General features: G+C 43.0%; 2 protein-coding genes and 1 long non-coding RNA gene across 4 annotated transcripts; 2 read left to right on the top strand and 1 right to left on the bottom strand.

Annotated features, from left to right (window-relative positions):
- Positions 1-765: 765 nt before the first annotated feature.
- Positions 766-10,249, bottom strand: bco2l (beta-carotene 15, 15-dioxygenase 2, like). Its single transcript, XM_019885800.1, has 12 exons — positions 10,143-10,249; positions 7,855-8,032; positions 7,491-7,702; positions 6,330-6,445; positions 6,156-6,258; positions 4,975-5,115; positions 3,037-3,197; positions 2,681-2,851; positions 2,324-2,461; positions 1,815-1,997; positions 1,277-1,387; positions 766-1,206 (listed from the first exon to the last, which is right to left on the bottom strand). Exons 1-12 carry the CDS (start codon positions 10,168-10,170, stop codon positions 1,090-1,092), a joined length of 1,659 nt encoding a protein of 552 aa, XP_019741359.1. The 5' UTR covers positions 10,171-10,249; the 3' UTR covers positions 766-1,089.
- Positions 2,777-10,520, top strand: LOC109525363 (uncharacterized). Of its 2 annotated transcripts, none has more exons than XR_002170132.1 (2): positions 2,777-2,861; positions 10,227-10,520. It is a non-coding gene; the product is annotated as an uncharacterized LOC109525363 (long non-coding RNA). The 2 variants fall into 2 exon arrangements; XR_002170133.1 differs by lacking the exon at positions 2,777-2,861 and adding an exon at positions 5,041-5,123.
- A 4,569-nt stretch (positions 10,521-15,089) lies between these two features.
- ela3l (elastase 3 like) lies at positions 15,090-20,163 on the top strand. Its single transcript, XM_019885426.1, has 8 exons — positions 15,090-15,194; positions 16,186-16,274; positions 16,463-16,560; positions 17,273-17,401; positions 18,762-18,898; positions 19,184-19,329; positions 19,874-20,026; positions 20,111-20,163. Exons 1-8 carry the CDS (start codon positions 15,155-15,157, stop codon positions 20,126-20,128), a joined length of 810 nt encoding a protein of 269 aa, XP_019740985.1. The 5' UTR covers positions 15,090-15,154; the 3' UTR covers positions 20,129-20,163.
- Positions 20,164-21,767: the final 1,604 nt, after the last annotated feature.

The raw sequence follows: 21,767 nt of genomic DNA, 5'->3' as shown, positions 1-21,767 counted from the left end.
CAGACCTTCTTTTTTTTAATATTTCAGAGTAACCAGGGGGTGATCATAGAGAGTAACGTGATGGTCGTATTGGATTCATGAGACGTTACCATTTGCATTCTGGGTCTGACTGAATGGGGTCTTTGTGACTCACAACAACGGCGTGGCGTGGATAATCTTTTTTTTTGGGGGGGAACGATAAGACAAAGCAATTCCAGTTGCCACTTTTCTCTGAAGGCTCTGGACGAGTGAGTCATGTAACATTTAGAGGGAGTCTTTGGTGGCTGTGTGAGGCGCAGAGCCTGAAGTCAGGTGAAACTCGTCCGCGCGAATCAATAGGAGGGTGAAAATAGCCAATGGAGTCAATGGTGAGAAAGGTGGAGTGACAGGCACCGCCACAGGCTACTTCGTATTCAGTCCAGGCTACAGCGAGCCTTGGACATTCCCTATTACGGTTGTTTATTTGTTGTTGTTATTGCGACATCAAAGTGCTCTTGTTCCCACATCAGGTCTGACATGTCGACGTTTAAGTGAATGTCAACGTTGTTTTGCTCATTTCAACAGCAACAAGTTTTTGACGTGACTTCTGGCAGACTCTCAGGAGGCTATCGACCAGTCGGATCCATTTGTTTTCCAGCCATTTCTCCGCGCCGTCCATTTCTATCACATTAACTTTGACAGAAATTGAATTTGCTCTGATGCATTTTGATGTCTCCTAAGTGCATGCTCCGCTCGCGCTGGAAGTGTCGTGTTTCAAGTGGCGCGATGATGCAAAAAAAAAAAAAAAGATTTAAACAGATTTCATTTTATTGTCTTCTGCTGACATTTGTTTACGCAATTCTGAAAAGGATTTGTCCTTCAAAGACTTCCATTTGGGTCAGATCGAAATGCACTTTGGGACAAGTTTGCTTCCAAAGACCGCCATTCTTATAATTGCCAGGAGAACATTCTTACCACATGATTTTGTGGACCGGACCTATTCCAATCAGTGGATTCCATAAACAGTATTCAAGCACTTATTTTTTTTGCTATTGTTCAGTTCAAGAGTTCATTATTGTCACAGGCAAGTCGTTTGTGGCCGGGTTGACGGGTCCCGTACCAGTGGAACTTCTAACCCATGAGATTGAAGACACCGTGGGTACCGTATGGAATATTGACAGGGACCTCTGCTCTGCCCAGTTCATTGAAGGTCTTAGCATCCAAAACGAGAAGGAACGTACTTTTGTCCTGCAAGCAAAACCGGAACACATTAGTGTTTGCCGAACGGTAATCGGTTGACATTATTTTGCAAACTCACTTCTCGTGGCGTGATAATGACTGACAACACAACGCCATCATCTTCCTCGGTCGCCTCGGGCGAAGCAACGAAAACAGGCTCAGACGGGAACAAGCCAGGATAGCGCCACACCTAAGGAGGAAATATTGCATTCAAATGTGCTCGGCACTAACAACAAAACTCCTGGTCAACTGCTTCCCACTCCAACCTTCGTGTAATACGGTGGTTCTTAACCTGGGTTCGATCGAACCCCAGGGGTTTGGTGAATCGGTCTCAGGGGTTCGACAGAGCCTCTGCCATGTTGGTTAAGACACGCCCAATTCAACATGTCAATTAGTTATGACGCGCCCGCTCGGCCATCACTGGCTGGTTCATTTTGTGCACAATTCAAAAATTTATACTTCATAATTATGCTAATTGTGCTTACATTTTTTCTCTTATTAATAAATGCATTTTTTAATATAAAAGAAATCATATTTTTTTTTCACATTTGGAGCTTATTTTAGGTTTTGATGTGGATATGTTTGATATTTATGAGCAGTGCGTGATCAGTGGAGACCTTAAGCTCCTTGGTGTGAACGTCCATTTTGAGCAGGGAGTCACTGAAGACATGTCCAAAACCACACGAGTAGAAGTAGCGATAAGGTCTTCCGTTGCAGCGCTCGTAGTTGATCTGAGGGAACTCGAGGCCACCGTATTTCAGCAGTTCGTCATCGTGAAGTTCCTCGTGGGTCAGGTAAACCTAGACGAGGTCAAAAGTTCACTCACATTGATGCAATTGTATTTATTTATTTTCACAGTGAAAAACTGATGTAATTGCGTGATTGGGGCTATGTTCTGTCTTTACCGTTAAGCCCCGGTACAGTTAAGACTCAACTGTCAATCAAAAGACACCTGTCAATCAACCAAAGCAGCTTTCATGTCAGGTTTTTATGTTTTTATCTCATCCAAACATATTCTAATGAATTATATTTAATTCGTGTTTTTAATGCAAATAAGATGTACAACGATTCCTCACATTTCTACCTGCTCTTATCCCAAAAATCATTATTCGGCGATGAAGGGTACCTCTCCAGGTTTGGTCATTTTGGCTGTGGCTTTGTAGTTTTGCGAGGTGACAAGGTTCTGGTCCAGGGGTGTTGATTTGTCGACATGTAACGGCAGAACGTACCTCCTTGGCAGGTTTCTGCACAGTGAGTTGTAAAACTGACCAAAGAAAGCACAAAGGAGTTGGCACACCTGAGAGTTTAGCACAACAAAATATGCTTTGAAACCACGAAAAATATTTTTGTCAGTAGTGGGGTTAGTCGTCATCAAATGTAGACACACTCAATTTTATTAGAAATCGGTTGGTAATTTAAGGAATCAAACCTAAAACATCATTATTTCTATGCATGAATTAATTCAAAGCAAACACAAACTGACCTTGTCCATCTCCTCTCCTGGGCCTCTGCGGAGGTTCTCCAAGGTGAAGTCTCCGATGACTTCGCCGTCATCCCCGCAGCACATGTCCATAACCAGTAGGCCGTTGTCCTCAAAGGCGTTGATCTGATGCAGCGTGAACATGGCAGCTGCACGGTACTTCACTTCACTCTCCTGTTTACAGGTACCACATCACACACATTTAAGGTGTTGTAATTCTTTGCATCGGATGGAGAGTTGTTGCAGGTATTTCTGAACACAAGTGAATCTAAAAATGGATGCGCATGTTGGTGACCCCCTAAGACAGGCTAAAAAGACGAGATGGACTGTCGAAGTTCTAAATCAATGATGTCACTCACTTTCCCGGTGTGCCGGTCGACCAGGTGGAAGATGGTGTCGTAGCGGGGCTCCCAGCTCATGACTTTGTGAAAACTTTTTCCTTGGATGCGGTACAGCATGAACTTGAGGAGATCCAATTTAATGGGCTGCTCCACAAACACAATGTAGTTCTCTGACATGACTGTAGGAAAGAAAGAAAACAATTGGGAAAAAGTACATGTTCTGTATTTAAAACCACCACGTGCCCCAAGAAAGTCTGTTTAGCTTAATGCTAAGAAATAATGTGAAAAGCCATAGACGAGTGCAAAGAATAGCATCCTGTTATAACCCTTGACGCAACGAATATTTGAACACATTTTATATGCACCTATTTGTGTTTTATACTGCCCCCAGGTGGCCAAGGCATGAACATCAGACGGAACGGCACAATGGCTATTGATTTGAAACAAAACAATTGTGGCAGAAACCGTTGAATTCTTGACATTCACTTTATGTCATGGCATTATATGTCATTTTATTATAATACTGTAAATTCTATGATTCTTATTAAATAAATAATAATTATCACATGATAAAGGCTAAGTTCTGGGCTGTGTGTTCACTGCTAAGCCTCAATACAGCTATGACTCAGTACAGTTAATGCATTACAAAAAAGTTGTTGGCTTTTTTTTTGGAGGGGGGTGGGGGCTACATTTAAAAGGAAGTACAAGAAAATCGCCACTTGATGTAAATTTGGCCGCTGTGGAGTCGGCACCTCGAGACTGCCTTCTATCATGCGTCCGTGTCCAACAACCCCCTCTCTACTCATAGTTACGATGTGATCGGCGGGGTGTTCTTACATATAGTATATTTACAGTATTACACTTTATCTGCGATAGTAATATGAATTTATTCAATGAATTGATTGTTACAATGATTCTGAGGTATGAAAGAAATATGATGACATCCACCGCACCCGTCCGCGGAGCTCGAAATCATGATCTGTCTGCCTCCATCTCCATCAAATCCATCGCATTACACCGCCTGCGCCACAACTTAGACCTGCTTTTAGCTGCTCTAAATTCTACTCTTCCCTCTATCACCAAATTGTCAGATGCACCAGGGGCGTGGATAGAAAACGCATTCAGTCTGCCGTAAGGCCCACTGAAGCACAAAGCACAGCGCATACATAGTCTTTCCAATATTTTAAAATATGAAAAAAATGTAAGGTGACATGCCTGGAACAATTTGTGTTTGGCTTTAAACGTCCCAAAAATAAGAACAATGAACAATTTATTTCTGTCCTATCTCTTTGTCTTAGAGGAACACATTCCGCAGTCCGCACCCTGACTTCTTTGGCAAAACAATACAAAGCGATATTATGTGACACAATCAAGGGAATTGGGAGACGAAAATATGTGCTTGCATACAAGCAAGTCAATGTTGAAATAAACAGCTGCTCTGCTTCTACTGCTAATCTACCAAGTGGGCGCCTTGAACCCCTTTGCAATGCTTTGCTCTTGGCAAAAAAATGTCTCGGTGCCATCCAGGAATAGCACGGAGGTCTACACAAAATTGTATTGTTTATGTACAGAAGCAACCACGGAAGGAGGGCTATCAGGTCACGTTACATATCAAAACACACCAAATCTGCTCTTGCTCGTCCCGACTTGCTTATTTTTGGCTTTTTCAATATTTGTTCGGAGTTTTGGAGGCGAACAACTGTTGGGAATTGGGAGGAAGAGAGACAATCAAACGCGCACAGCTGGTGAGAACTGAACACCATACAAAGGCGCTGTGATTGACAAAGGGAAGCAGGGTAAGACTAGAATTTGAATGAGCAATTAATAAGAGTCTGAAAAAAAAAAAGAAAAAAAGTCAAGTGTAGGCTCAAGCCTGTCAAAGCAGGCAGCCGCCAAAGCTCTTCCCATAGAATGCATTCGTTCTACTTATCCCTTTGGCGACGTGCTGCGTCTCACCGAAGCTGTGATAGTAGGAGGGTTTTCTGGGTTCGCTCGCTCGGATGGAGCAGAGGACTTTGGCTCCGTACAGATCTGCGCAGTCCTCGCTCACCCCCGTCTCCTCGGGTGGGGGCACGCGGATGATGTTGTAGAAGAAACCTGAGGAGGTACTCAAACACATCAGTGCGTACGCGCGCCTCGGTGGCGTACCGTAGGTGTAATAACAATGCGTATAGAAATAGAGGAGGCAGGGAATTGAGAACATGAAATTGGATTTAACACAGGCAAACATAATAAACGCGTAAATAAGTAATAATATGAATAATTAATATTCTTATTAAATACAGTCAATCCACAAAGGAAACTAAGATGCGCGAGCAGGCACTCGTCGGCCACTTTATTTGGTATATCTGCGCAGTGTAATGAGATTCAGCACAAAAGAAGCATTAAAAAATCATGATGCTCGGTTTCGGTTGAAACTGTCTCAGGGATATTTAGGGCAGCCTAGTGGTGAGCACATTTGCTTCACAGTTCTTAGATTCCTGCTTTGAATCTTTTCCTGTTTGGAATTTGCACGTTCTTTCTCATTTACTCGAAAAGAAGAATGTGTTTACACATATCCGACATACAAATAAAGATATAACAAGTATGCGGAACGCAACCGCTCTTAACCCCGAGCGTGGATATCCGATTGCAGCTAATAGAATCAATCGGCTTTAAAGTCAAATTTCAAAAGTGCAACACTGGACATCCAGGCCTCCAGGCAGGGCCGGGACTTCATCCCCGAAAATAGTGCCTCATGTTTGGATTCAGGAGCCCGAATTTTTTTTTTCTTTGTCAAATGTGTCCTAATTAGTATTTTGAATTAATACAAACACAAATAATTTCAAGTTTTTTCATCAGGTATCATTCTGCCGGGTATCATTTGCATACCGATATCGATATTTATGCAGGCGTAGTATTTGAGTCAACAAGTTCCTCTACAAGTCATATTTTCTTTGGCAATCTCGCCATGTTTCTGTGGTTCAGTTAATAAAAAGAATACAGGAAAGTACACAGCATTTCGAGCCTCAGAACACAACACACGGGTGCAGGTTTTCCATTACAGTGAAGGTCCACTTCACTCCCATTAGGCCGAGTCACTCGGTCTGAATGTTCCGGGTTTTTGTTTGCGTTTTGTGAGTTGTGTTGGGTGTTACCTCCTTTCCCGTAAGAGTTGCCCATGTTGTACGTGGCCCCTTGGCGGTCATAATGTGGGTGAGCCGTGGCTGCATTGATAGCAACATACTGGCTCCAGTCCACCTGAAATGGTGCAAATGTATTTGATGTCACTTCCAGGAGAACACCGAGGAGAGGCCGTATTGTCTCGCTACCTTTTCTTTCGTTTCCAGAGTTTGAGGATCAATTCTCCTCATGTAGTTGGTTTCCGTGCTGACGAAATAGTCTCCCTTGTACTTGACAAAATGCACATTTGCGTTGTCAGTGGCCTCTGTTCGTCGTAGAAAATGACATAACAGCAGTGTATGGAAAAGTGAAGGATGATTTGGACTCGCAAGCGCAAGGCGATTTCGAGACTTGTATTTTGCCTGCTGAATAGATGACTGAAGGGAATAGCAGCCCTTCAACACAAACAACTTCAAAAAGCTCCTGGGGAATTTTGGGCAAACGTCAGAAATCGGCCTCTTTGTTTGAATGCATTTGGAGGGGTGTGTATCGACGCCGCACATTCTAATCCCGATCAAACCATGGAGAAAAATGCAAGAAATGTGTAATTCCCTTAAAAAGTTGAGTGGGGAGGAAAAAAAAAAGAATAATAGGCTGTTGAAAAAATATTCCTTTCCAACTCAGACATCTGCTGTTTAAACTGAAAGCAAATGTGCAGTGCTCCCAAAGCGGCCGCGTGTGCGAGATGAAAGCCTTCGTCAGGGATTTTGAAGCTTTATTCTCCTTTTTTTAAACACACTGATATCCCGAATAGAGCTTTATAGTAGCATCAACAATGTGGCTTCCGAAAGAATTAGAAGAATTTGGATCACCCCCTCAAAATATGTGTACAGTAACAGAACAAGGTTTTAAAATTTACCTCCGCCAAAGATGTTATGGATTATACAGATGATTGAGATCGTTATGCAATGCTTGGCTGCGGTTGGTGATTTAATTTTGTTTAGCAAGGTCAAGTTCAAAGACTGATCTGTGCATCGTGGCCAATTGAAATCAATGGTGCATTGTTAAATGTATCGCACTTTATTTGTATTCAATCTGATTTTTAAATTTTTTTTTTTTTAACATATGAGAATTTTAATGCACAATTTAGATCTACGCGAATAACAGAATAAAAAAAATAGAAGGGGCTTTTTCATATGAATAGAAATTCTGATTCATGTTTTATGACAAAAAAAAGTCTGTTTTACTTTGCCTGTATTTCTGCTCCAATGATAATAATAATGTATTCTTCGATGGCCGGGATACATTAGGATGCACGAAAGGGACCTCCACTTTCGCGAGCATATACTCAGCATTTGAATGGCACATACTTGGGATCTGGAAACGTGAGAAGAATCGCGCAAAGATGTTCTTGCAGGGATCCGGCATGGCCAGCGTTCCAAATTCTGACACCACGATGCGGTTCATCTCAGAGTTGCGCGTGTACGAGTCACTTCTCAGGAAGCGGCTGCTGTACGTCACATTGCCCTCACTGATGTGAAATCTGTGCATCATGGCCATGCCGTCAAACCAGTGGGTGTATCTGGGCGGGGAGAAGGGGGGGGGTGCATTTAGTTTGAGAAAAATCCTTACATTTGTCTTGTAAGAGCCAAGAGAGGCATGCTGCCTTTACCTTGGATGACCCATCCATTTTTATTATTAGCATAAAGTAGTGCAGTGTGCTGTTCTGTATACCTGTCTTGGCCAAATTCAAACTTCCCTGGGCCATTCCTCAAGAAGCTCCCGTTGATCCATGTTGGGACAGTTCCCTTGATGGTGGTGGGAATGGGATCAGGGATTTCCTCGACAGAGTTCACCAGCGGGGCCACACTCTCCAAACCTTTGGCCTGGGGGCATCTCTGCCTGCTGGACACTGGAAAGAAATTGTCAACATAATCACCATATTCATATTCGTCATCATCATGATAAAAAAATGGGTGAAAAAAAAATACAGAAAAAGACAAGAATGGCAGCATGTCTTCGCTTATGTAAAACGTTTATTTTTGTAAAATAATAGATAATGCAGCATGCCAGCACTTGTGGAATTGTTCTAATGCTAACGATAGTAGAACACCAGTGACTGCTAATCTGTCAACACTCTAGTTGAACTGTCCGATCAAAAATGTGCATACATGAGCGAACCATGATCTATTTTGTGCTTTGTGAGATTCTGAAACATCTTGCGCCACTGGCACACGGTGGCCGGGGCGGCGCACGGTGAATGACACTTGCTCTATCTGCCGCCTTATCTGCCATCCAATAAGCAATTCGTATTCATTGCCTGCTATCACCACACACAGTATCCCCATAGCTGCTTCGGATTCACACGGTAAGCAAAAACCAAATCATTGCTGCGGTTCAATAGCGCGCCATCATGCTAAACTCAGGTTTCACCTTTTTTTTAACGATGCTAAGTATTGGTATAAAGGGCAACAAACAAAAAAAAAGGTTGTTCCTGAGATGCTAATAACACGGACAATTAAAACAAAAGCATATGCAAGGGAGAGATAAGTGCTGCAGGCTCGTACAATGTCAACAACGTGAGGTTCAGTGGCAATTATTGCAGCATGCTTCGGGGATGAAGAGGTAGCCGGAGTATTTGCCTGATCAAAATTCCCCCAGCCATTTTAAAAAAATAATAAATGAGACCAAAATAAGTAATTTTAAAATGTTTTCCTCATTACTAAAAAGCTCCGTCGAGCAAAAAATAAATATAAATTAAAAACTGAGCCGATTTGGTTGCACAAGTGTGCACACCCTTTTATAACTGGGGATAGGGCTATGATCAGAATCAACTAACCACATTCAAACTCATGTTAATGGGTGTCAGCATACACCTGAAACCGTTGAAAGTTCCTCTGATTAACCACAAATAAGTTCAGTTGTTCTAGTAGGCTTTTATTGACATTTATGTACAAATACAGCAGCAGACGGATGCCATTCAAACTCATGTTAATGGGTGTCAGCACACACCTGAAACCGTTGAAAGTGCCTCTGATTAACCACAAATAAAGTTCAGTTGTTCTAGTAGGCTTTTATTGACATGTATGTACAAGTACAGCATCAGAGGGATGCCATTGTTCAAAGGTGTTAATTGGGAGAAGGGTACTCGTATCATTTTTTTTCCCCAAGGCATTTACATATGCCGTGAAATTTATGATGACCGTGAAGAAAATATGGCACGATGTCAGTGACATTTCCAAAAACTGAACATCCCTCCAAAATTGATGAAAAGATCACATTTTGGGGAAGCTGCAAAAAGGTGCACAGCAAATTTAAGGAGCCGCGGCAATGGCACTCTGTGTAGTGTGTGACAACAATCTCCATTCTTCCTGTGTGTGTTTGGACCATCTGTCACATTAATGGCGGAAACAGTTTTGAAACTGTTGGTCTCATGTTTCATTTCACAAACACCTGGCGTATGAATAGGGGTGTGCGAACGTGATACATACATTCGATTTTCGAGAAGACTGCTCTAAAGCATACATTTGTAAATACCAGTATTCCGACATTGGCCCTATTGGGTAGACGCGAACCGAAACATTCAAGTGTCTCCTTTAACTCATTGAATGCCAAGGACGTTTCACCCCCCAGAATCCACCCATTTTATCCAAGGTACGTCATTTTTTCATGTGGTAGGATACAGAAGGGTTTGAAAACGGCTGGCACTGAAAGATTGTAACAATAGATTACACCATTTCATCCCGTCGAGGGTATTCAAGCTGCGATTCAGTGCTCCATAAAGTCAATGCGCTTCCTGGTATTTGATGTTTTGTGTACATGTTCATAAAATTCCAAGCGCACCCTATGACCAGTGCTATTGTTATTCCAATTAATCTTAAATGCCAACCAAATACTTTGAAGCCCCCCTTCCCCCCCTTTTTTTTTTGTCCAAATGAAGCTAGAAATGAATTCATAGAGCCCCAAGAAAAATGCTTGCCAATTCCATCTTGCTGATATACGGCGCGATGTCGTCTACTCACTTGGCTGTGGCTCTGTGGTCTCGGACATGCTTGGCCTGTTGCTGTGCAAATCAAATGAGACTTCACGCTGCACTTTTATTACAGACACTCTGAAGAGGAGAGCCTTTGGACTCTGGGACGGGTGCCAAGTTCAAGAGGTGATCGCTCGACATTAAAAAAAAAAAGGAAAAGGTACATCAGTCACGTTATCAAACAGCTGCTCATAAAAATGTCTCAAGACTCTTCCTACTGTTTCTCTTGTATGGATAAAAATGTCAAGTTCCACCTGACTCTTTATTGCTTCAAAATGTTGCAGAAGGTCTTGCTGGTTGGTAGGAAGCTTTTATTTCCGCATTTTACTGGAACAAGTGATCCTGCGAATAATTGGTGTCGACTTAAGAGTGCCATGTCTGTACATAGTGTACATTCTTTGCGTGATGTACGACCTCGAAGATCATGTTGTGAGTTGTGCATCGCATTTTTCTGTGTGGATCTTGCCTGCAGCTCTCACGTCAGAATGCAGAATTAATGCACGTTTGTTTTTGCGGCGTTTGTTTACTTTTTGTTTTTGCGCTGTTCACACACCAACTGATGTTTTCATTTTAATGAGCAATCCGGTTATGTTTACATATTCTTTCAAAAGGGGCGGGACATGGACCAAATCTTAATGACCTGGGTTATACTCGATCTGTGCCTCGGAGCCGCTTGGGAAGAAAATATTTTTGTTGGGTCTTCCTTGATGGAGTAAAACATACAAACCAACAAAAACACAGCGAGGTTCATTCATATTAAATGTAGCTTCACGTCCCGCCGCATGAGAGCCGTACGCCGACTCCAAATAAATATGAAGTCGCCATAACAGACAGCCTGCGTGCAGCCGTGTTTCCCGTTCTCCCTCTTGACGCGAAGGGAGTGGAAACGCGGCAAGTCGGAACAAGACCTGCAGGAAGACCAGTCGGGGCACGAGGCCCTTCTGAAGATTTAATTAACTGACTGGTTCCTTGCTGCGTGTACTTTCAAGGCGTGAAATGCCAGCAAATGTTGAGCCCCAATTAAATCACAAAAGGGACGAGCCGATCCGATGCACAGCCAGTGACAGGAGGAGTCTATAAGTTGTCGGTTTCGGTAGCATAGCACTTTTATGATTCGTTATTAAGCCTCGACTCAAGTATTAGGAACACCTCAGGGTAGTTGTCGCTGTCCACGACAAAAACAAAAATCAAGCTCTTGCTATATTACAGTAACACTCAATTAAGAGCAGACGACTGCCAGGGTGAAAGTGTGGGAAAAAAAAAAAAAAGAAAGTGCCGTGTTTGTGTTTTTTTTTGGCCGACCTCAATGTGGCAACAAGTTGTTTCTGCAACCGACAAGAATGAGGCAGTCATAGCAATGAATGGACTTGATGTTGCCAAGAATCTTTTAACTCCTTTCGCAACATCAAACACGGGCCTTAACTGATGCTGGTAAAATCGTTGCGAGCAGGAGAGCATCCAACACCTTAATCAAGACTCTGGCGCTTTGGAACAAGAACAATGTCAAAAGTCAGAGCGGAAAAAGAGGCTGGAGTTGAAGTGGTTCTGGTCCCGAGGAATTTATTTTCCAAGGCAGAAGAACAAATTGTTGAACTTCTCCTGGGAGAGACTGAAGTACAACATGCAAAAAAAAAAAATCCCGTGCATAAACAAAACGATGTCGTTTGGGACACCTTCTTTTTTCTGATTCGTTAATCCCGGATGGGCTCATTTCTAATTGTGTCATGGCACCGACCATATTTGGCCAATCTGCCTTATACTTGTTCCTTATTGGGGTTATCCATCTTGACTAATTGTCAGGCTGTGTGTAGCTCACGCACCTATTTTTTACTGGTGCCCGGTTTTCTTGACATTTGCAATTTATTTTTTTTGTGTCTTGTGTTTCTCTTAATAGGGTCCCATTTGGCTTTGTTGAAGGTACTTCTTCAGCTTCAACTGAGATTTGCATCCAGAGCCTCTCCTGCTCCAAATGGTGCCACAAAATGTCAGTGTTCATAGTTGTTTGTTGATATGCACCCTGCGATTGGCTGGTGACCAAATCTGGGTGGACCCTGCCTCTTGCCCAAAGTCAGTTTGGATAGCCTCCATACTTTCCTGCCGCCCACCCGTCCTCACTGCCAGCCCGTCAAAGATAAGACGCCCACATATTACATACACAGCGAGCTACAAATAGATGGACAACTAGTTTTGACATCAGAAGTCAAGAATAATGGATTGTTTAAACATTGTAATTATTACATGATATATGAAAATTTGAAACGTTGGGTCAGACTTTAGCGAGCATCATTGAAGTTGACATGCTTGAATTGCTTACGCGGGCCACATGAAATGATGTGGCGGGCCAAGATCTGGCCCCCGGGCCTTGACTTTGACCACCCGTGACCTACTCAGTGTGAAATCTGGGCTTGTCCTCATGTTGTGTGTTGTCCTCATAGGAAGCCATGACTTATTCTGTTGTATGAATGTCCAAACTGTACCGAACGAAATGTTAAAGCGGTCTACATGATAATTCAATCTAGTTTTCAGGGATAAAATAATGTTCATGGTTCACAAACACTTTGGCCTTCTTCCATACTGTCTTTTAGTTTTGGTCATGATCGTGGTACTGGGTGAGCCAAGTGTTTTTTTTTTGTTTTCGTTTTTTTAAGATGATACTTGATGAACAACTGCATTAGATGATGAAGGTGTACCTAAAGAAGTGGCTGGTGAGTGTACATTGAGATAAAATGCACAGTATGCCGAAGTCGTGCCTGTTCCTCCTGATATTTCCAGATAATATCACTCCCTTTGCTCCGTGTGAGGAACTTTCATTGAAGGGCAATGTTTACTGCCACAAGGAGATAGAGAGCAACTATAAACACAGAGTCACCCAGAGTTCAGCACTAGTTCCTGACAGGTAAAGCAGGCTGGGACGAAGATGCTACAAAAGTCCAGGGGGGGCCTCGCGAGGGCCGGCCCCCCCCTGCGGTAGATCCATCACATGCTCCGCGTTGCAGGTAGACCTGAGCGCATCTGCCCACCAGCAGTGTAATGAATACGAGAGGTTTAATCATCATACGGTGGTAAGTGTGTGGGTGCATGAGGGGTGGGGTGGGGGGGGTCATCTATTGTGGACACCGAGCAGCGATAAGCACAACAATGTTTTACAGATTGGACAAAGAATTTTAATTAGCTTTCAATTAATTTCATATCTGGGCCGCGGAGAAGCTCACAGAGGGATGCTGGCTATCTGGGCTTATTCTCTTGTTGTCATGCTTCATCTGTCTCCGCGTGGCCACATGAAAAGGGTCGCCTCAGTCCAACTTACAAAACAGAGCTTTCGGAACGAAACTGGCAGACTTTCCTCTGGAACCAGTATCGAGTCATCTTCCTCTGTTTTAACAAGAGGAGGGAGAAAGTAAAACTAAACTACATGGATATATTGTCCCATCTAGTGGTGAACTGATTGAATGGTTCAGGTACTTTCTGTTTCATCATCATCATCATCACATCCATCCCTCCATTTTATATATAGACCCTCATTAGGGTCTCATAATTTAGCCGGGGTTACATCCTTGACCAGATCAACATTGTCTTTGCAAACAATCATTTCAACAACATTCCAAGGAAATTCCAATGTCCCATAACTGATAAGATATTCTGAGAACAGGCCCCTAGGTTGTTGATAGAAACAACTATTTACCCCCACATTCACATCAATGGGAAATTTCAAATCTTGAATCGACTAATAAAAATAGTCAGGAAATCCTCCATCAAGTGTCTCCAGTTGGTCCACAATGCTGCTGTTCGCCTCGTTCCTGGTACTCGTAAGAGGGAGTACGTAACTCCCACTCTGGTGTCCATTCGCTGGCTCCCTGTACATTTTAGAGTTCTCTTTTAGATTCTATTATTAGTTTTCAAATCTTTAAATGGTCTCGCCCCGCCTTCCTCCCCCTTAACTCCTCCACTCCTGCGCACCTGCCTGGTGCCTCAGGTCTGCGGACCAGATGCTGTTAGACGTAACGAGGACCAAGTGGAGGCTCAGAGGGGATCATCAAGCCTTTCCTTTGCCGGTCCCTTCTATTTGGAAGGACCTCCCACGAAACGGTTCGGCAAGCCCCCTCACTGCCCATCTTAAAACTCATTTTTATTCTTCGGCTTTTGACACAGTATGAGACTTGGTTTTAGTTGTATCGTTTTTGTGCTTTTTACTGTCTTTGTTATTAGTATTATTATTTTTTATTGTCTGCTGTTGTCTGACTTATTTTTGCTCCATTTACAGCACTTTGTAAACAGCAGTCCATTAATGGAAAACAAAAAAAATCCAACACCAATGGCATTACATTGACATCTCAGCATAAATGCGTGCTGAAGATTTGCCCCATTTCCCAAATTTTTTTTTCTGATGCTGACTGTCAATATTAGCCGCACCAATGTCACAATCTGTTCATTTATTATTCCAATGCTTCCTTTGGTTGGATTTTCATTTTTGTGTTTCACAGCAAACACACCCACGCGCCAGTAATCCAGATGTTGGCTTCTCATGCTCTTATGCAAGCAGTTAATTCCAGGTTACACTGAAGTGACATTCAATGGGAATATAGAAATGATGATTCTATTCAGGAACAATATTACAGTGCTTATGTGACTTCATTTTTTATGAAACCTTTCAGGGACAGCGGTTGCTACAGTGGACAGCTTCCCATGTTATCAGGTTGCAGGATTTCATTATTGCTGCATGAAAGTCTTAAAAAAAAAAAGTCAGCATTCATCGTTAAATGTATTTAGCACAGGTTTCGCCAACTAAGGAGACATGAGCTCAGCTCCAAATGAAGGTCATGAGAAATGTTCCAGAGGAGCCACCTGCGTGGGCCGCTTTGCCATTGGCTGACCTTCATTCCTTGGGGGGGCACCGCACACCAATCGCGTGCGTTACTGCATTCCCAATGGTGGGTTGCCTGCGGAAGAACGTTTAAAAGCGAGTGAGTGTTGAGTGGCCTCTTTAGAGACGCATCAATCAACATGATCCCCATTGTGTTGGCCTCGGTTCTCATTGCTGCTGGTAAGAACATCTGGCCTCCTTTGCTCCTGTGTGTGTGTGTGTGTGTGTGTGTGTGTGTGTGTGGGTTGAGGGTGTGCTGCATGCCTCAGAGCAATGACTCCGCATTAAGGACAGGGTATGCACTGCCTCCGTAACCAGCAGATGGCCCCTGATAGTCTCCCCCCCTTCCCACCCATGTTTCATATTTTAATTTTAAAGGGTAGCATAGTGTACTAGTGGTAGCACGTCTGCCTCGCAGTTCTGAAGTTCAAGTGTGATTGGCTGGTTATCTGTGTGTGATTGGCCAGCGACCAATCCGAGGCTTACCCTGCCACTCACCCAAAGTCAGTCGGGGTTGGCTCCCAACCCGTGACCCTGATGTGATAGAAAATTGATGGATGGATTTTTTTTTTTGTACATGGTGATTCAATTGCAAAATTAATGATGTTTTTGTTTTTTTTTGTTCTTGTTTTGTTTTTTAATGTTTTAAGGCCTCACTGAAAAGAAAGTAGGACAAGTGAAATGATGTCATTATACCAGCAAGACTTTTTTTTTGGGGCTTACTAATTTGTCATTCAAACAGCCTAGTAGCTGGCATACTATATGTTGTTTGCGTGTTTTTTAAGAGAAACTTCTGCCTTGCAACAAGTAGATAGTGCATGCAAATGAGTGTCATAAAAAGGAAAACAAAACTGAGCCACACCAAAAAGCAAACAGTCACCATTATTTTCCTGTGAAAAAGCCACATGTCTAATCACACGAGTCAACAATTTTTTTTTTACAAAACTTTTTAATTATAGTTGCAAGTTAACAATTCTCAAAGCTTTTATTTATTTTATTTTTTTGCACCGATTCCGTATCGGCCCTGCTTTTTTTTTTTTTTTTTTTTTTTTTTTATTATTTCTGAACGGTCACAGCTATAAACTACAACGCATGGTAAAATCCATATTGTGCATGTGTAATTTCACATTTGAAAAAGGAATGTTTCATCCACCTGTTGCCCTTCCCACAGCCCTCGGCTGCGGCACCCCGCCCATCGAGCCCCAGACTTCCCGTGTGGTCAACGGCGAAGATGCCAAGCCTCACAGCTGGCCCTGGCAGGTAACGCTCAGGCACATCTGTCTGGCTTTTCAAATCCACCGGCAAGCGTCACGCGGCTGGCATCTGCTTCTTAGCTGACACACTCAAGGGCTGCTGAAAGAGCAGTAATTAGATGTTTGCCTCCGAAATGAGCTGCCATCCATCGCCGAAACCTTTTCTGTGTGCGTGCGTATTTGTTCTCTGTGCAGATTTCTCTTCAGTATGAGAGGGATGGAGAGTGGAGGCACACTTGTGGGGGATCGCTGATTGCTGACAACTGGGTCATGACTGCCGCTCATTGCATCAAGTAGGAGTGTTAACATACAAGAACTCACGTATGCAGCCGCATAGCCAACGGGCACAAACGCGGCCTGTGACAAAAGGGGCCTCGGGTTCGATTCTCCCCGGGTGGCGGCTGAGGGGCTCTTGACAAAGCAAAACTAACTCAACGGTCCTTTCTTGGATTGGGGGAGAGGTGCCAATTCTTGAGCGTGATGCTGTGATGTGAAAATCAAATATGCATGCAAGTCAACGAAATGGCTTTCATTTCCGATGAATTAGAATGCTCCTGCATTCACGGTGGATGACTGGTTGGCACATCCGCCTCACAGTGCAGATGTCGAGGGTTCTAATCCGGGCTCAGGCCTTCGTGTGTGGAGTTTGCGTGTTTTCCCTATGCCTGTGTGTTGCTTTTTTACGGGTATTCCGGTTTTCTCCCACATTCCAAAGACATGAATGGCAGGCTAATGCAACATTCAAAATTGTCCCTCGGTGTGAGTGTGAGCGCGAATGGTTATTTGTCGATGCGCGCCCCGCGATTGGCTGGCCAGTTCAGGGGGTCCGCCGCCTACTGCCCAAAGACAGCTGGGATGGGCAACAAGCACGCCCGCAACCCTCGTGAGGATAAGCGGATCAGATTATAGATAGATGCATGCACCACACGCATTACTGAAAATGAATAAATTCAAATTGCATCCAAATGAAATCCTCTAACAGCTTGTGTGTGTTTATGTCCACAGCAAAAAGCTCTCCTACAGGGTGTTTGTGGGCAAACACAACCTGGTGGAGGAGGAGGTCGGCTCCAAGGCCATCCTGCCTGAGAAGATCATTGTGCATGAGAAATGGAACCCCATCTTTGTGGCTTTCGGGTAAGACGTGCTTCATTTTAAACCCCCACCCACCCCCCCAAAAATGGGAGAATTAACATGGAGTGATTTCATTCCAAATTCCAAGACAAATTCCAAATGGTTTGTTTCCATTTAAGGGCCACTTGGGTCGTTTGTCTACAATGCTAACATTTGGGAACTGGTCACAAAGTGAATAAATGCGAGTAAACATTGGTTACATTCGATTGTGAAAAGGCAAGAAACGCGTTCAGCGCAGTCGTTCGTACGTCGCAACAGAAGCAACAATCGTGGACGAAAGCTTCTTTGGTTATATTTCTTTTACCCAATGCAATGTGTTTCATAATTCTTCTCCAGTGGAAAACAAGCAGAAAGATCCCTATTGTACTTAAAATTCTCTTTTTTTCTTTTTTTTAAAAATAAAATCCAGCCGAGTGTTTCATTAAAAGGTGGCATTCTGACCCAGCATGTATATCACAGCATTTTCATTTTTGCAGATCCACGCGAAAGTAGTTTTGAGCATTTTTTTCTGCACTTTTTAAAGCTTTTTCAAAGCACAAGAGCATACTCTGGATTGGTGTCCAAAGTAGCAGCAGTGTATTCACAAAAGTAAGTAAGTCCCGCCGCTCGCAATACGATGCAGCCAAAGGAAACTGAACTGGACAATCACATAATAATGAGTAAATCATAATAATAATAATAATACCCCTGCACATCAGGCAATTGACCCGCGCACAATTAAACGCACTGCAATGGGAAAAGTGCGACCCCTAGTGGCTTTATTGAGAAACAATATTTTGAGGCTCAAAGTATACCGATTGTTTTATTTTATTATTTTTAACAAAATGGACATTGACAATAACATTCTCAAGGAAGAAGCCGCTGAAGACGTATAACACTAAAAAGAGAGGGAATGGGTAAGAATAAAGGACATCTTAAACCTCAACATTTGTAATAATAGCTTTTATTTCCATACACACAAATGTATTGGAAACACGGCAAGTTCATGATGGGAAACGCCATAGACGGGCTAATGAATAGCTTCTATGTGACGAGGTTAATAACGGTAAATGTAACATGTATTTGTACACAAATGGTGCAGCAACAAATATAGACAGACAAGCCAACATCTTTTAACAAATATTTATTTTAGTTCGATTCCTGAAAGTCCATTCATTTTCATCTGTTTTGATTTGGACTATAATGGGCAGTGTTCTGAATGCATGTATGGAAATAAAAGCTACTTTAAACTCGAGCTGGACTCCTACTTTAGCACACCACTATTATTCTGAACACAACTTTGCTTCTGGTGTTGTGCCCTCGCTGTCCGGTTCCAAATGTACCTGCTACAAACAATGAACTTCCATCTGTGTGTCTCACGTAGAAACGACATCGCCATGATCAAGCTGTCTGAGCCGGTGACTTTGAGCGACCAAGTTCAGCTGGCATGCATCCCCGCAGCTGATACCTTGCTGACTAACCTCTACCCCTGCTTCATCACTGGATGGGGTAGACTGTACAGTAAGTGATTTTGTTTTGTTTTGTTTTTTTGTGGGGGTTTTTTTTTTCATCTTAGAGATGAACAGATCCTGACTCTCGCGCAGTCTTTTGGATAATGTTTGGATTGACGAGAGGCAGTATCCCAGGGAATCCTCTAGAGCTGCGATGAAAATAACGTGCGTTAGATGCTGGCAAATTTATTTCTGGCAGTTAATGCTCCTAAATTGAACATTTGCAATTGCCTGTGGAAGCCGCTGGCAGCAGGTAGTGCGAGCGGTGGCTCACACGGTGTGATGTGTGTTCTAGCCGGAGGCCCCATTGCTGATAAGCTGCAGCAGGCTTTGATGCCGGTGGCTGACCATCCCACTTGCTCGCAGCCTGACTGGTGGGGCATCGCTGTCAGGACCACCATGGTGTGTGCCGGTGGGGATGGAATCGTGGCTGGATGCAATGTAAGTCGCTCGATGGAATGGATGTGAGGAGAGGACAATCTTAGGGGAATATCGCTGGTGTCGGGCCGGAACCTCCTATGTCACAATTCGGTAAATCATCGTCATATTTTTTTTTCCCACACAAGTGCCATTTTCAGAACTTCCTGAAAAGTGTTGATTTTGGAGGAACGCGGATTCCGCCCGACGACAGCGACGTATTCGCAACCTAAATAGTTGTGAATAATTTTCACAAAGCAAATAATGGAAGTATGAATATGACAATGTCGGTTTGAATTTCGTGTGACCTTGGAAACGTATTTTCCATGAAAATGCGGTGCACTTTCTGAATTATATACATTCACTATTTAAAATTTTCCACTACAGTAAATACTATATTTTGGTTTGTTGACAGCAATTATTTGACAACGGCCATTTCTATAGTCAGTGATTTGTTTTATTTTTTTTTGCTCGTCATTAAACCCATTTTACCTGCCAGGTTTGAGCCAGTCCTCGTCAGCCTGCCTGTAACCATCAGCAGAATAAAACATGTTGTCTTGCTCCTCAGGGAGACTCGGGCGGCCCTCTGAACTGTAAGAACATGGAGGGTACCTGGGAGGTGCACGGCATCGCCAGTTTCGTCTCGGGCTTGGGCTGTAACTACGAGAAGAAGCCCACCGTCTTCACCCGTGTGTCCGCCTTCAACGACTGGATTGATCAGGTACAGGCCACACAATTCTACAGTACTTAATTTCAGGTTTTCTTTCTTTTTTTTTTAATCTATTTTTTTATCTTTGTCCTTTAGGTTATGATGAACAACTAAAGATAATAAAGTGTCAATAAATCCACCAAACTCTGCATTCGTCTTGTGTGATGAAGTCATATTCACAACATGACACATGAGGTAACTGCCATCTCTATGTGTGTCCAGCCCATTTTGGGGTGGGGGGGGGGTGCTGAAGCACCCCTAAAGTTAATCCAAGCACCCCAAAAGTTGAGAGACTTTGAGATTTTATTTACTGTATGCCCTTTTTTAACACGCCACACACGTGTTGAAACCATACAGATCTTCGTAGAAATGTAACATTTTCACAACAAAAATAAAATACAGTAGCCCGACGTTCTGAAAAGATTCATGTTGGTCTATTTTTTCTTATGTATCACATAAAAATGGCATTTGAGTTGCTGTGTAGATTTTTCTTATCCACTCTTTATCCTTTCATTTTCTTGTTTGGAGGTGTGCGCCTTGGCTCGAAAAAAAAAATGGCCAACAGTCAGCGAACGATTGGACTCAACATGTAAGAACAATGTCAACAATCATCCAGCAGGTGTCCTCACATGCTCATGTTGTAAAATTGAGCCTGACTTCTTCACTCGCTCTGAGATTCGCCAAAGTGAACAAATGAAAGACAAACAAAACAGCTCTCCAAAAGCATCCTAGCTACAATAACATCAGTGAATGGCGTCGGCTCCTTTATGAAACGGACCCTCAGTATAAAATATGAGACTAATATCCCTCCACGGCCCGTCTTTATGAAAACCATAATGCTCAGCTGGGGAATCCGCCCTCATCTTCTCGTGATAACGGAGAATGAAGAGGGTGACAATAGCAAAACTGAGATTAACACTTCGCTCGTTTATGTGCCGCACAGTAATGAGAGCGCCGTGTGTGAGAGTCATGGTCTGAAATAATAATATTGATGAGAAAATGAAATAGTCTCCTGCCCAGCGCATTCAATTGGTCACATTTGTAGGACATTTGACAGGGGGATTTATGACGAGGGCACGAGAGGTTGAAAGAGCAAGATATGAGAATTAATTAAAGCGCGTGTGTGTCTAAGTGAGAGAAAGGGAGTAGAGAGGTGTCGATAAGTTTGGATCCTCTCAAGTGAGTTAAAAATAAAAGAATAACTGGCATATTGATTTGAAACTAATTTGGTTCAAAATGCCAGTTGGGCCACACGGTGCAGGATTCGTTAATAAGTGCTGTAAGATGCTTGATTGACATGTTGACATTCAACTGTTTTCAAAGTATGGAATGAATTTATTGTAAATACTTTAAACAGCAGCTCCAGCAGCTCCGGATGTGTTTCTTTCCTGAACTTTCTCACTTTCAGTCTGAAATTTGTGGAGGAAGAAGAGGCTGTTGGCCTTGAAAGAATGCCTTTGTCTGCCGGACTTACAAGGTCATGGTACCCCTGCTGAGCTCAAACACACACACACACACACACACACACACACACACACACACACACACACACACACACACACAAAGGAATTAGGACAAGGAACCATGTTGTTGTGCTGCATGGTAACCACAAAAAAGGGGAGGGAGAGGAGCTTAAGTAGGGGCAAATTGTCTTCCATGCCAAATAGCTACAATGAGTTGTTTGTTGTTGTTATATTTTGCAAAGTGTCACCAGCGTGGTGGTGCACCGTTATGACGGTAAATCAAATGTGTA

This window comes from Hippocampus comes, unplaced genomic scaffold (assembly GCF_001891065.2).
Source record: "Hippocampus comes isolate QL1 unplaced genomic scaffold, H_comes_QL1_v1.1 scaffold78, whole genome shotgun sequence".
NCBI lineage: Eukaryota > Metazoa > Chordata > Actinopteri > Syngnathiformes > Syngnathidae > Hippocampus > Hippocampus comes.
This window is presented reverse-complemented; position numbering and strand designations above follow the sequence as displayed.

What these genes read in the sequence shown, in the direction of transcription:
- bco2l (XM_019885800.1), bottom strand. Translation starts at nt 10,170, where the DNA reads ATGTCCGAGACCACAGAGCCACAGCCAA. An exon ending in CTCACGTTTCCAGATCCCAA is followed by an intron (nt 6,446 to 7,490) that starts GTATGTGCCATT and finishes TACGACGAACAG; the next exon opens with AGGCCACTGACAACGCAAAT. An exon ending in CTCTGGAAACGAAAGAAAAG is followed by an intron (nt 6,259 to 6,329) that starts GTAGCGAGACAA and finishes GCACCATTTCAG; the next exon opens with GTGGACTGGAGCCAGTATGT.
- ela3l (XM_019885426.1), top strand. Translation starts at nt 15,155, where the DNA reads ATGATCCCCATTGTGTTGGCCTCGGTTCTCATTGCTGCTG. An exon ending in CTCACAGCTGGCCCTGGCAG is followed by an intron (nt 16,275 to 16,462) that starts GTAACGCTCAGG and finishes TTCTCTGTGCAG; the next exon opens with ATTTCTCTTCAGTATGAGAG. An exon ending in CCCATCTTTGTGGCTTTCGG is followed by an intron (nt 17,402 to 18,761) that starts GTAAGACGTGCT and finishes TGTCTCACGTAG; the next exon opens with AAACGACATCGCCATGATCA.